General features: G+C 43.2%; 1 protein-coding gene across 1 annotated transcript in view; it reads left to right on the top strand.

Annotated features, from left to right (window-relative positions):
- Positions 1 to 13,550, top strand: part of WNK4 (WNK lysine deficient protein kinase 4) — a 416,457-nt gene that overhangs the window by 385,502 nt on the left and 17,405 nt on the right. Inside the window, exons 15-17 of the mRNA XM_086924092.1 lie at positions 5,415 to 6,382; positions 8,969 to 9,053; positions 11,311 to 11,824. Of these exons, the coding sequence (XP_086780218.1) occupies positions 5,415 to 6,382; positions 8,969 to 9,053; positions 11,311 to 11,824 (1,567 nt within the window). The remainder of the gene's footprint in view (positions 1 to 5,414; positions 6,383 to 8,968; positions 9,054 to 11,310; positions 11,825 to 13,550) is intronic.

Genomic DNA, 13,550 nt, shown 5'->3' with positions numbered 1-13,550 from the left:
AACATTTTACCGCCCAATCAGTCTCTTGTCTTCCACTCCCATCGTACACACACCCCTTACACGAAGAACCCTCTCCTCCGCAACAAACAACCTGGCATCAGGGTGACAGAGGTAAGCTGTGGGCAGGGTGGGGCTGGGACAGAAAATTGTCCCAGGCACCAAAATAAAAGTGGCCTTCGATTACTGAATTAGTTAGCTAAAAAAAAGAAGCCCATTCCTGCAAACAGAGGCAATTTTGAACTTGTAAAGACACGCTCTGTAAGTGCTTTGCAAGGTATGGAAGACTGAGTCTGTTTTAATATCAGGGAAACCAACAGTAAACACCGTCCCAACAGACCATAAAACAGGCCCACAAACTACCAAAAAACCGTCGAACACACTGACCTGTCGGACCAGACTAGCACTGCCTGATTGTCCTATAGGCCGGTCAGAGCCTGGCTGTGATTCAATTAATTTGTACGAAAATGTTTGTGTTCAGAGGCTTGTCACTGCTACCTGTGAACACAAAATGGGCCCCCTGCTGCCTCGTTTATTCACCAGCGGGAGGGAGGATCCCAATTTCTTTCTGCCTAGGCAGAACGCTATTGCAAGGCCAGGGCGGAGTTCGTGGAGGTCTGCTACGTGGAACTCCGCGAAGTGCCAAGAAAACTCTACAGAAATCCGCAAGTGGCGGAGTGTGGTGCGAAATGCAGTTCGTGCTGCTCTTCCTGCTGTTCGTGCTGATCTTCCTGCCGTTCTGGTAGAAATTCTACCCAGGCGGCAGCTCACGCTCACCAACTTATTGTTGGCATCCGCGATGGGGGAAAGAACTCCTATGCACAGAAAACTCCACGAATGCAGCGGAGTTCACTGCCCAGGCCTAGTTATCTCATCTATGTAATTGTAATTGCATTTATATAGCGCTTACTACCCCTGAGGAGGCATCGAAGCGCAGGCTCCACTCTTCATAGGCTTTTTGCTGCCTGAGCAAGTCTGACTTTTGCAGCAATGGATGTTGCACACATCCTTACTTAGCAATAACAAATGTTTTTGCATCAAATACACTTGTGTATAGAAAACACTGGCCCCAGTAAACTTGCAGTGAAAACATCTTCAAAGTTTTGCTTTTGTTCACAAAAAGTAGTCCTACAAAGTGAACGTTTATTGCCATATAGAGAAAATGATCTCTCAATGCAGAGAAACTTTAGCTCGGCTAAATGTATATGGGAGAATTTGCACCCTCCAAGAGGGATGAAAATCCATAACTTCCTTAAATTTAATTGGCAAGAAATCAGCTGAACCTTGACATCTGGCAATAAAGCTCACATCTGCGGTTTATGCTTTAATGAGGCAACAGGGAAATGCACAAATATGAATACCAAACTGCAAGTCAGGGCGCCCAAGGCTTGGGTAATACCTGTGCTTAATTAGTATGCATTAATGACGGGGCCACACATTATGCAAAATTCAGTAGAACAGCTACTAGGTCGTGGGTGTTCTGAAGACATCCCTTGTCTCTACGCTTGATCCACTGCATGTTTCCTTTGATAATTAGATTCTGTTGGCTTAAGGGTGGTGCTCAGTTGCCAACAGTGAGATGAGAATGCACTCCATTGGCACACACTCTCGGACACATGCCAGCGTAAACTCACAATCTAGACTCTATCTGCCTGGGGTGTTTAGATTCAGAATATCATAACATTTTGTACTGGGACCAGTATCTATAAGCCATAGTTGTGCCACTGGAATTATGCGCCACTGGAATTATGCAGCAATGAAGGGCCAAATTGTGCAGCAAGGTTGACTAAATTATGCGGCAAGAAAAGCTAAATTATGCTTCATAGTGAGGCACGTTCTTTGCGGTGGTTTTTCTACTTTGCATTTTAACACACATGAATTCTGTTTGAAAAAAGGTTTCACATAATTTAGTATCAGTTTAACACATGAATGCAGATAGCAATCACCAACTAAAGACAGCCAGTAAACCTTTGCAGTGGGCACGCCGCAGCGTAGCAGCATGTGTAGGACTTCTTTGTCATTTTTGAATACGAGTCAAAACAATTTCTGTTGAAATCTGCAAATTATAAAGAAGATGCTGATTTATGAGGCAAGTGCGACCACTCTTTGATTATGCAAAAAACTCCACCACAGAAGAATCACATAATTCAGTGTCTACATTATGTGGATGTATACATGTATGTTTCATGTGGGGTGTGAGGGTGCAGAGTAGAAGGGTTTTTGCGAGGTGTCGGGTCTGGCATTTGAGGTGTGAATATCTAAGGGGATGTCTGGATTAAGCGGAAGCGGTCTTGTTCGAAGGCAAAGTTGGTGTATGTGAAGAGTGATGGAGCACACAAATGGGACAGCATGCAGGTGTAGTTGGCATGGGAGGTGCAATGTAGGTCTCACAGGGTGAAGTGAGAGGGTGGTGTTATGAAAGGCATTTAAGGTATGCGGAGCAGACCTGAAGGGTGTAGTAAAAGGGCAGAGTTGATGTGTGATGCACGAGTAGGTAGAGCGGAAGTGGTCTTATTAGATGTGGACTGAGAATACGTCATGTGAAAGGGTAGAGCTGAAGGGTTATTGAGAGACAGCAGAGGTGCTATGAGCGGTGTGAGGGGCAGAGCTGAACACGTATTGTGGCGTTGGCACGTGGGGCACATTCTATGTTATGTTGTTATGTTAACATTATTTATACAGCGCACAGCTGCCCCAGCAAAGGGGTGTCCTGGCGCTTGAACAAGTACTAAAACATAACACGCAGAAAGAAGGAAAAAGACGGCTAACCAAGTACAGAGAACAGGAAGGTTTTGATAGCATGCCCCAAACAGACTCCATCAGAGAACACCAGCGTGTCCTCCGAGAGCCTCAGCGTTCCCCAGTTAACACCAACCGGCCCATGGCATCATCAGATGGTCATATGACACCAGCATCAGTCCTTGAAGACCTTCAGATGTCTATCGGAGCCTTCGCAGACATCCCTCTGACCATCGCAATCCTCAGCTCACCTTCAGCCTCTGTGAGCTGAGCTCGACCTCTGTTCCCTTTGCTACCCATCAGACAGCCAGACCCTTACTCTGCCTTGAAAGGTATTCAGAGAACCCAAAAAGATCCTTGGTTATCTACAGATAGGCCCCCAGGAGTATCAGCTCACCCTTAGTGATCAACAGCTTTCTATCAGAAACACCTCAAGTTAGTGATGACAAACACCTCCATCCCCATTCTCAGTGCCCTGAACCCCTATCAGTGCTTTTTGTCATATCCTCTGTTACCGTAAGGTTTGGCCAGCTTTCGGAAACTCTTATTTCACTATTAGGTACCTCAGCCAGCCCTTCACACACCAACAGCTGTCATTAGATCCTATCAAATGTCCCTCAGGGATCCTTAGCCTCTCTTCAGACGTTCCCAGCAGACCTTTTGAGACCTCAGCCAGTCTCAAGACCCAGTCGCTCTCTCCATCTCTTAAGGTAACTCAGGACCACTCACAGAAATCCCTGACAGTCTCTTAGAGACAGACCCCTGTTACAAACCACCAATTGACCTTTAGACATGCTCTGCTGTCCCTCAGCCTGACTTTAGACGCCACTGTCTAGTATTTCAACAGCCCAGGTGGGTTCTCGAAGATTCTTGCTTTACCCCCAGACACCCCCAATATGGCTTTGCAATAAAGGAGCATGCCCTCAGAGACTCTCAGGCTGCTCCTAACTTCATCTGGTGCTTTAATGCGCTTCATCAACTATTATTGTGCCCTGGATGCCTCCAGCATGCTCCCCAGAGACCTGAAGTTTGTCTTCAGTCATAACCAGCTGGTTGTCGCACTCCCTCAGCCAGCTTCAAAAGACCCTCACTGTCGTCTCAGGCACCTCCAGCACCCCTACAGAAGACCCTCATTAGACTCTTAGACAGACCCCCACACTGCCCTCAGAGCACACCTCCAGACACAACTAGCTGACTATCAGAGAGGATAAACCAGACATCAAACACCCCATTTGGTCCTTGGACAGCAGTTCTGCTCTCTTGCTTATGTCCTCAGAGATTCAGTCTTCCACTTGACAAACATGTGTCCCTCCCAGGAGCTACTCCCCTGCTGAAGGAGTACTGTGAGCGGGAAAAGGTACCCGGAGAAGGTAGGGTTGAAGGAGTAGCACTATGTCCTGAGGGCAGAGATCACATGTGAAGGGGAGCAGCCCGTGCAGGTAAGAGCAGTGGGGTGGGGGTGGGGCTGTCGACAGACAACAACAAGGGAAAATGAAATTTAAAAAATCAGTTACCTTGCACTCGCCGCATTGCCGAGTCGGCGATGCAGCGAGCGCAAGATAAGTAGTTTTCTTTATTTTAAATTTAAATTTCCCTTGTCGCTGTTTGACGAATCTCCCACAACCCCGCGCTACCACTCTTACCTGCATGGGCCTCTCCTGTGTGAAGTGTGAGGAAAGCTCCATGGTACCACAAGTAGGTTGTGTTTTTGTATAGGAGGCAGAACATTGCAAGACAGCAGGTGAAAGGATGAGGGAGCATTTTAGAAGGACTTGAAATTGCATGAGAGGTTGGTGGTAAAGTATGTGGGTCTGCAGGGTGGGGGTAGCACAGAATGTATGCTTTTTTTGCAGAATTATTTTAATGATCAATTTTGGAGTTGTACATTGCTATGGTCCGCCTCTATGTAGCCTTGGAGTGCTTTGGTCTGATACATCAGTTTGTTAGCCCACCAACAAACATAAAAGTTAACAGGTACCAGTAAACTATAAGATAATTAGTGCTAAACCTAAGAAAGGAAAGAGTTGTAATATCTGACCCTGTGAAGTTGGTAGACGAGGTTGATGTTAGTGGTCTATCTAGAAGTCCCATTTGCAGCATTTCAAGAGAGCTGGGGTAGCAGCAAAGGTGAAGTGCATTGTAACAGGGTGCCGGTAGAATGTGGAATGCAAGGGAAAAGAGGGGTAGGCCACGAAGAGAGGGCATGTGGCACACAAGATTGGCAGTGGCTAAGGGTATGTGTAGATGATGCACTGTAAGGAGTTCTGCCACGACTGACCACTGCCAGAGTAGATGGGCATGGCCGTTCATGGAGCAGGCATATCTTGCCAAGCATGCAAAAACAATTTTGGGCCACAGTGGCACTTTACAATTATGATAATCCATCAACTAACCACAATGGCTATTTCAATGTTTTGGTTGGCTATACTATTATTTTAATATATATATAATATATACTGTGGTATTCCATGACTTGGAACCTACTTCATGTGTGGTTGGAATCACTACATATACTTATATACATATATATATATATATATATATATATATATATATATATATTAATAGTAGTGCTGCCTAACATTTCATGCATGCATTGACATGCATGAGTTAACTTTGTGTATTCAGTGCAGAAAAATATAAGTCTGTTAACGTTCATATTATTTGTTTGTTTGCAGGCTCTCTTGTGGCAGCAAGTAAGACGTGGCCTTCCTGCCAAGCATCTCCCAACCTGGCAGCTCCATTCCCTATGGGTCACTCCATGCCAACATCCCAGTCGTGTCCCCAGTCGGCGTTCAGCTCCCTTGAGATGGGAAGTTCTCCTGCTTCTCCTGCCCACAGACCTTTTCCTGTAGCGGCTTCTCTTTCACACCCTGCCACTAGTAGTAGTGGGAGCGACTCCCCAAGCCCCATCTATCAAGGTCTTCTGAGTCCGCCGATCATGCATCCGAACTCTTTGCAACACATGCTGAGCAGCGGCATGATGCCACAGAACATGAACACTGTCATGCCCTTTGTGTCTGCGGCCCCACCAGCTCCTGAGTGGTCCTCCACAACGCCACTCTTCTCATTGGCCAATGTCTTTTCCTTGGCCATGAGCATGGCCCAGAGCTTCCTGCCCGGCGCGTCGGCTGTTACCGCGCAACCTCAAGGGATCCCGCCAGGCAGCCAAATGTATCCCCCTCAGATGCCGGTTCACGGTCAGCCGCACCATCATATGCCATTGCACGGTCAGCCAATGTACCAAAATAACTACTCACAGCCTCAGATAAATGTGGTGCCCAGATCTCCTGCCCAGGGACAGTGTCAAAACATGCGCCTTAATTCCAGTGGGGCACAGGAGATCTACCCACTGAACCTGCCAGCTTCGACTGTTGGTGCCAATATCACGCAGCCTTTTCATGGATCGCAAAGTATCTTACACAGGGATCATGCAATCGAACCGATTGTGGCTGTGTCAACACCGGTGCCATCTTCCCCAAAGGCTGTTGTGACATTTTCATCACCAGGCGGTTTTCGAGTCTCTTCTCCACTGCCCCACCAAGCTCCAGGAGTGTTAGACAACACTGAAGCAGGTCCTTCATCCCCAGGAGTACTTGCGGCAGATTCTACAAAACAAGCGATGGATGAGGCGGGGAGCAAATCTGTAAGCAAAGATTTCAATATCTCCTTTTCTTTGATATGGTCTCCTGCATGAATAAACAAATTCAGGGATTTTGTAATTAACGTACTTTCTTGCTTTTAGCTGTTGATATTCAGATGAAGGTCTATTTTTTTATTATTGAGGTTTCCAGTTTTCTGTTTTTACTGACTTTTATACATGAAATAGAAAGCATCATATTTCCTTGACTCTATTTTTAAAATTAGAACAACATGGAAAGTAGGTCTGCTTTCGACTGCCTGTCCAAGCTGTCAGTCATGACTGGCAGCCCAACAGTAATGCAAAGTAACAGTATGTGGAGGTAAACAAAAGTGCAAAATATCGATAAATAAGCTTACAGAAAATGTTATATATATATATATATATATATATATATATATATATATATATATATATATATATATATATTATATATATACCCGAAGACATCTTAGTATGTATACTTTTATCAGTTAAAAAAGTGTGGATAAGTATTAGTTGCAACTTCAGTTTTTCAAAGTATACAAAAATAAATGTAAAATGCAAAAAATAAATATGAGTAATTAGAGGTGAAAGCGCCAATAAATATCATAAAACTGGTAATTACCATGGCACATAATATTAGGAAGTGGAAAGTAGCATCTTTTTAACACTATTTTGTTTAGGTCTTTCGACCTCGCCCTTGACGGAGGATGCAATTTAATTCCTTCTCTTTTTTTCATGTTATGCAGCATCATTTTAGTTTGGGGCTCGACAGGTTACATTTTGTCAACGATGGTAAGAATAGAGATGAATTTGCAGACTTTTAGGGCCAATTTACAGAATCATTTTATAAACTGCCTACTCTACTCCCTCCAGACTCCGTTTGTTGGCTTTTGAGTAGATGTGCAGTATTTCTGAATTCACTAAAACCCCTACCTATGGTCAGAAAATACTAACCAAATCATAGCTGTCCATGAGTAGTCCATCTCCTCCACACTTCTTCGTGTAGATTAAAAGCAGGGACTCCAGAGGAGGTACTCTAGAGAACATCCTCATCACATCAAGTGGAACTTTCTACACTCCTAGTCTTCAAGTTTGAAGTAAATCTACGTCGGTAAGCAGCAGGTAAAGCAATGGAACTGTACGTGACTACATAAAAAGTTGTGAACGCCTAGATTTTATTTATGCACCTGTTGATTGACCCTCCAGCGCAAATACTCATGTTGCAAGACTAACCCTGAAAGTTAGCATGACTCAAAATTCTACACATCTGAAAATGGCGGATCTTCCTTGGTACTAAGTTCCATCCTCGAATGGTAATGTCCACTGAGACAGAATTCTGTGACTTACTCACACAGATTTATTTTTTACACCAATGATGAAGTTGAGGGTGCAGCAAGATTATAAAACCCTTAATGTGTCGGTGGCCATATGAGTAGATGAGCACCTGTTGTAGGGATCTGTGTACAACAATCGTTCCAGAGGTTATAAATAAATTCTGGCAGTGCTGACTGAGCATTGCTGACTTATCCATTGAACCTTAAGACATTGATACCAGAGGACTATTGAGTTAGGTAATAATGGTACCTAATTCTGAAAAGTGAAGATATTATTTGTTTTTAGTTATAGGCCATGCTACTTCAGAATTTGCCATTTTGTAAGGGTACTCTATTTAAGACCTAGAAATGAAGGGATTAGTCTGACCTGCTGGGACTTTAACCTATTTTTGTGAGTTACATTGCTATAGGTCAATCTCATTATTAGTCTTGAGAAATGTCCATCTAACTCCAATGTTAGTATGAAAAATGCCAAATAATAGTTAACTGTTAGTACTCCAGGATGACAAATTCAGATGAATATGTTCTTTCATACAATTTGAATACTTTCTCCGAGCACTCAGCAAATCACTTTTGAGATTGTGTTATCACTAGTTTTGTTTTTTATTTTCATATCTTGTACAGCACTCTTTGCCCTTGCGAACATGTGTTTCGTCTATGCTGAGATATTGCAGGAGACTCCTTCAGGGCTTGTCCAGCGGTGATTGGGTCAACAATCATAAGAACTATTTCTAACACATGAACAGTAGCATATGTACGATCTGTATAAGTCCAATCAAGCAAACGTACAGAATCAGTACATATTAGCCTACATGTAACTTTGTATCTTTGGGAGAGTACTCCCACCACATTGTTGACTCCACCAAAATTTCAGCATTCAGCTTTTTGAATAAAAAGCAGAAGGTACTCAAAAGCTTCTTCAGCCATTTTCATTCTAGAACAACCTTTTGTCCACAGGCCGTACAAAATGGGGTACTCCTATGCTCACATTTACAACTGAAGAAAGGTAAGGCCTGCGCTTCATTATGGTGACTGTCGGCGGCTGCCTTAAGACGCTGTGGAGTGGCCGTAAGAGGGTGCCAGGTTGCAACAAATGTCATGACATGACTTTGTTTCTAAGGGAAGGAGGGATACCAAATACATTTGTACATGGGATATTAAAGATTGTTGCTCTAGTACTAATAATGGATGCATAATTGGCAATGATTGTTAATGACATTATGATTCGACCGGGAGATATGATGTAATTGAGACAGATTTTCTTTCTTAATAGGTGCCCCCTTCACCTTCCAAAGACTGCTTTCATGAATCTACAGGAATGAACTCTGTAGGAGCAAGTGGGCTCTCCAATGCCAACGGTAAGTTGTCTGTTGCATCTTGTCATTATTTATCAGTACACCTTTTTTCTCATACCTCATCTTTTTAAACAAATGTAATTCCTTTAATTTAATAGTGGACTTAACTAGTGTAGACATTCGGGGACTCTTACATTTCTTTTTCAAGAATATGAGGAACGTTGCATTTTGTGTGGGTGAAAGAGCTTTTAAGGTCATACAGTAATATTGATAAAAGAAATAGTGAAAGAAAATTAGAAATGAGAGAACTCAAGACGGTGGTTTTTAGAATTAGGCAAATACAACGTGATGATCAAATGATACTTTAGTCGTGAGGTTGTAACAGAAATGAAGATATTTTGGATAGTACACTATTTGTTGGCTAAAGTGAGAGCATATTGCGATTCCGATCCCCATAATAGTGAATAACCAGCAAATATACATGTCAATTACTTCGACCATAGCCATTATTTCAGCTTGCGTACTGCTACACACTGATCACACCAAAAAGGTGCATTGGTCATTCTGGAAATGTGCAATTTAGAAATAGACACTAGCGACCCTGTTCATCAAGCTCCTAATGTAGGAATGAAAAGGTCCACCTGCAGTAGAGGTTGTGTCCATATCATAGGCTAATCCATGTTCAATCCGTCAGTCCTGACGAAGGCCCAAAAGGATGACTGTGGACTGAAACCCGTTCACATATATGTCACAAAAAAGGATCTTCAAAGAAGCAAAAAGAAATAATTTGCATAGTTGGATTACTAGAATGGATATGCAAAGAAGCAGTAGCAATTAAGTTGGCCTTTTCTTTCTTAAGATAGACTGAGCAGGATAGCGCTGTGCTAAAGAACAACACTAGATGCTAAAAATGTTAGTATTTATGCAGTCAAAAATGAATGTTGGAACCCAATAATCTGCAGTATGATTTGTATTTGTAAATGTTAATCCTGGGTTCTCAGCCCTATTTCCTCTACTCATGTTTCTTCCCATCCCATCCATCAGCTGATGTCTCCAGTGTAGTGTGCAGCAAGTATGCTCTCACAGGTCAGAGACAGTCGAACACATTGAAACATTAGTCCGTAATTTTGGAGGGCTGAAGACCCGCTTTTTAGTTGTTTCTTCCTTACCATCCTGGGCTCCAGTAATCTCTGGCCTGGAGTTTAAAATTTTAGGATTACCTCAGAATTTAGCAATACGTTGCCAATTAAGCAAGCAGCTGTGCAACCATCTCTGTGATCTGCCGCATCCCCAAGGACAACAACCGCCCAAGTTCACCACTGAGGTGCTTGTGCATACAGTTCCCTTGTCCTCCGGCATATGAAGCCATTGCAACACGGAACCCAGTTCCCAATCAGGTGCAGCACTCAGGAGTTTGTACACGCAGTTCCTTGGTCCTCCTGTGTGTCCTGGTGGCTGATGTCTATGGCCTCGCACATGTTATCAGCAAGGCTTAGCTGATGTGATTTCACTGGTGTTGGCAATCCTTGGTGACAAAAGAACCTGTAAGAGTTGGTACTTTTCTCAGATCCAATGGAAATTTGGACCTCATTTCTTCTGCATACGGGTATTGCATCTAGGATGTAACAATCCCCTCAGCACTCCATGTCCTTAACCCTATTCTCACTTCTGGCCGTCATGGTACAATCTGTACTGAACCTCTGCAGCCAGTGCAAATATTGCATTTCTCTTTTCTCCTCTTAGTATCTTATCCCACTCTAATCACTGAGTATCAAAAATCAGCATTCTTCTCATGGTGAGGTTTTTCCTCAAGATATGGACAACAAGATGAGCTCGAGGAGCAGTTTAACTGCTCAACAACACTTGAGATTTGACCTTATTATTCTTTTTTTCAATAGTAGTATGCTGGGCAGCTGAACTCTTTCTATAGAACCGTAGTCCCTGCTGCCTATGGAGGGCAGCTGAACACTGTCAAGTACTGTAGTGCCTGCAGCCTTTTATAATGTAAACTCACTGTAAGTTTTAAGTATCATGAAATATCATTCTCATATATGAAATAGGAGTATCATACTTTTTCCTTAAACAGATTTTTGAGAAACAGGCTTTAGGTTTCGCAAATTAAGTTGGATGTTGGTCAAGTATGCTTGTCATGTAGAGTGAAGTATGACGTATGCCACAGAAGTGGGGTTCTATTAAGCGACACCATTTTGGTGAGTGGGAATACACTTTGTTACTTTGTGAGCCCCTGAGATTGTTATACTATTTACTTGCCAATCATCATAGTAAATCTGTAAACGCATTTGCTCTTGGTCTTTTTCAGAGGGCACACCCACACGAGTGGGAAGATTCCAGGTTTCCACATCCAAGGAGCCGATAGATACCATCCTGGAGAACAAGAGCACATGTGTTGATGGCGTTGGCTGCCAAAATCATTCGGACCAGGGAAGTCCTACCAGAGATCTGAAGGCTTCAGAACAAACATTGTCAGTCTACGAGACTGCTTCTTCAGACACGGAGGCCACGAGTTCTGACCAAGCCAATGAGACTCCCACCCAGGCCATGCCGTTCACCAATGGGGACATCAGCAGCAGCCCAGTGATTGTTGAAACTCCTGGACCTCTTATCACGTTCACACCCGAAGTGGTTCTCGGCAATCGGAATGAACCAGACACCAACTTTTCCAGCGACGACGAGAGCCTGCAGAGTCCTCAGCAGGTGTCGTCAACAGTCCAGGTTTGGATGCATTACACCAGGGGTATCTCCTACCTGAGCAGCGATGACACGGAGAGCGAAGACGAGGATATTTTTGAGGAACTAGAGAACCTCAGGCAAAAGTAAGCACCTGCTTTTGAGTATGCCAAAGATCCGCATTAGATTCATTTTGGATATAATATCATGCAAACATGCTGCCTTTGGATGTCATAAGGAGCTCTGAGAAAACTTGAAGCTTTGAGAAATCACAAATATAATAGTATTCCAAACCTTCCGACAAAGGTAGGATGCATGTTTATTGACAACAGGGTCTCCCTAGGTATCAGTGTCCATCTAGTCACCTAAGGACGCTCTGTTCTGCATCATCGCCAACTCTCTCTGTCCTAAATGAACCATAGTCTTTCGACGTTCTCAATCTCTGATGCCAAACATTTGCACATAGAGTAATGTTTACATTAGATATGAAGCAAAATACACACAATTGATGGATGGAATGCAGAACAAATCAAAACATTCACCCCCAGTCAAGAGTTCTGGGTTAAATCCATCATTCTTTAGCTCACCATGCCACCCCAGTTTAGACCTGTCAATATGCAAATCAGTCTTGACCCTGTGCTTCATGAGAACTGTCCTGCCCGAATCGCCAACCCAGGTCCTACCTGGACTGCAAACAAGCATCCTAGACCGGTTTCAGGGTTTCACCCCTCATCAGCCAGGATAGCTTTAATCCAGTTCAGGCTGGCCTGTTCCCATTGTTTGCAGGGTCAAGACTGATTTGCATATGGCTGGGTTCAAACTGGAATGGCATGGGGGATCAAAAAATCAATGGATTTAGGCCCAGATCTCTGTGTTCTTGGGTGAATTTATGACGTTGGTCTGCATTCTGTCCATCAATTGGTCTTTTTTACATTAGATATGAGGCAGGAGTGATCAGCTACATTTTCAGCCTTTATACATATTTTATATAGGTTCTCATTTCAATTTTTTTTATGGTAGGGTAGAAAATTTTTTCACCCATTTAATGTAGGTTTGTTCCATTTGTAGGTTTCATTGTCGACTTTCTGTTGTACCATTCTTGCAGATCATGCGAATACTGGATGGTGTTTTCTGACCACAGCTACAGTGTATAATGCATTCATTGGTCATTGGGCAATGTTTGTCTTTTAAAAATAAGAGATTGGAGTGACAGGGTATGGTGGTTAGCATTTGGCACCAGACAATACTGGTCATTAAACAAAACAGCACTAGGCAGATGCCAGGGAAACACAAAGGGGTGGCACCAGATCAGCCATATGACTCCTTTCCCAGTGTGTTTAGCAAAGGAGTAATTAAAACAGTAGACCGTGGTTGGAGATAACTCACTATACAGAAAAAGGCAACTGGAGACTCACTCACAATGCTGGGCTAATATGAAATGTATTTCAGTACACAGATTCAACCCTTTTTATTCTAGTTAAAACGCCTTTGTAAGCACTGCATATGAAAGCAAGCATTGGCAACGTCAATAGAATGGCTTATAACTGAAAGTGCCTGTTCAGTCACTGATAAGTTCATGCACTCAATATGACATGCACTATGTCACTCACCCACCACTCCTACATCCATTCATGTACCTACTGATTCATTCTTGCATTCACCAACTTATCCACTGGCAAGAAAACAGGTACATAAGCTCAACTGGCATATGCAGGATACATTAAAAGAATGGAAGTAAAGCGGGCAGAGCAGTGGGACTGTTTGGGGAGCTACAAGGCACTGTGAAAAAAAGAAGAGAAGAACTGAATAGCGACATCTAGAACTAACAGGCATTCTTATGAGGAGCTAGCAAGGACTCTCACAATAAAATCT

This window comes from Lissotriton vulgaris, chromosome 5, assembly GCF_964263255.1.
Source record: "Lissotriton vulgaris chromosome 5, aLisVul1.2, whole genome shotgun sequence".
Lineage (NCBI taxonomy): Eukaryota > Metazoa > Chordata > Amphibia > Caudata > Salamandridae > Lissotriton > Lissotriton vulgaris.
This window is presented reverse-complemented; position numbering and strand designations above follow the sequence as displayed.